General features: G+C 66.2%; 1 protein-coding gene across 2 annotated transcripts in view; it reads left to right on the forward strand.

Moving 5' to 3' along the window:
- The first annotated feature begins 6 nt into the window (after positions 1-6).
- Samhd1 (SAM and HD domain containing deoxynucleoside triphosphate triphosphohydrolase 1) overlaps positions 7-743 on the forward strand; it is a 55,021-nt gene continuing 54,284 nt past the window's right edge. Inside the window, exon 1 of one of the 2 annotated variants that reach the window (XM_010640022.2) lies at positions 7-307. In XM_010640022.2, the coding sequence (XP_010638324.1) occupies positions 103-307 (205 nt within the window). In that variant the 5' untranslated portion in view covers positions 7-102. The remainder of the gene's footprint in view (positions 308-743) is intronic. The other variant, XM_010640023.3, reaches the window with a different exon arrangement.

Here is a 743-nt window from a genome sequence, read left to right on the forward strand (position 1 = left end):
GCCCAGCGGGCGGGCTCGGCGGCCGGATTCATTTGTCAGTGCGCCTGCGCTCGGGGCGGGTGCCGAGGTTCTCCACTGCAGCGCCTGCCGCGGGGTGTAGCCATGCAGAGATCCGACTCCGAGCAACCTTCAAAGCGCCCCCGATGCGATGGCAGCCCCAGAACTCCACCAAACCCTGGCGCAGGGACGGACAGGCCCCCAGTCCTGGAACTCCATCCCGACCACCGGACCTGGGACCCGGAGCAGGTGTGCTCCTACTTGGGGCACTGTGGCTTTGCAAAACCGGGGCTGCTGAAAAGCTTCCGAGGTACCGGGGCTAGAGGGGCTGAAAGGCGAGGGGCGGCGACCCGAGGGGGCGGCCAGCTGGGCCTGAGGAGGGGCGCCCTGAGAGACGGGCCTCACGAGAGGACGTAGAGCTGGGAGGGAGTAACGCGGGAGGCACCCAGAAGGGGTGGACCTGCTGCGGCGGGGGCGCCCTGGAGTGAGACCCTGAGGCGGCGGATGGCAGGATGGGGCTCCGGGGTTGGAGGGCTTCGGGAAGGAACAGGCTCTGAAAGTTGTGACCCTGGTAGGGGCGAGTGTAGATTTGGCTCTTACTCTGGTGGGTTTCTTCTGGAACTTGCCACCCGAGCAAGTTTTACTCGGGATAGGCGAGACTCGGGTCCTTTCTGCTTCCCGACCACCCACCGCGCGCACGCGCGCGCACACACACACACACACCCACACACACACACACACACACA

This window comes from Fukomys damarensis, unplaced genomic scaffold (genome assembly GCF_012274545.1).
Source record: "Fukomys damarensis isolate Sample0158 unplaced genomic scaffold, DMR_v1.0_HiC HiC_scaffold_22, whole genome shotgun sequence".
NCBI classification, from domain to species: domain Eukaryota; kingdom Metazoa; phylum Chordata; class Mammalia; order Rodentia; family Bathyergidae; genus Fukomys; species Fukomys damarensis.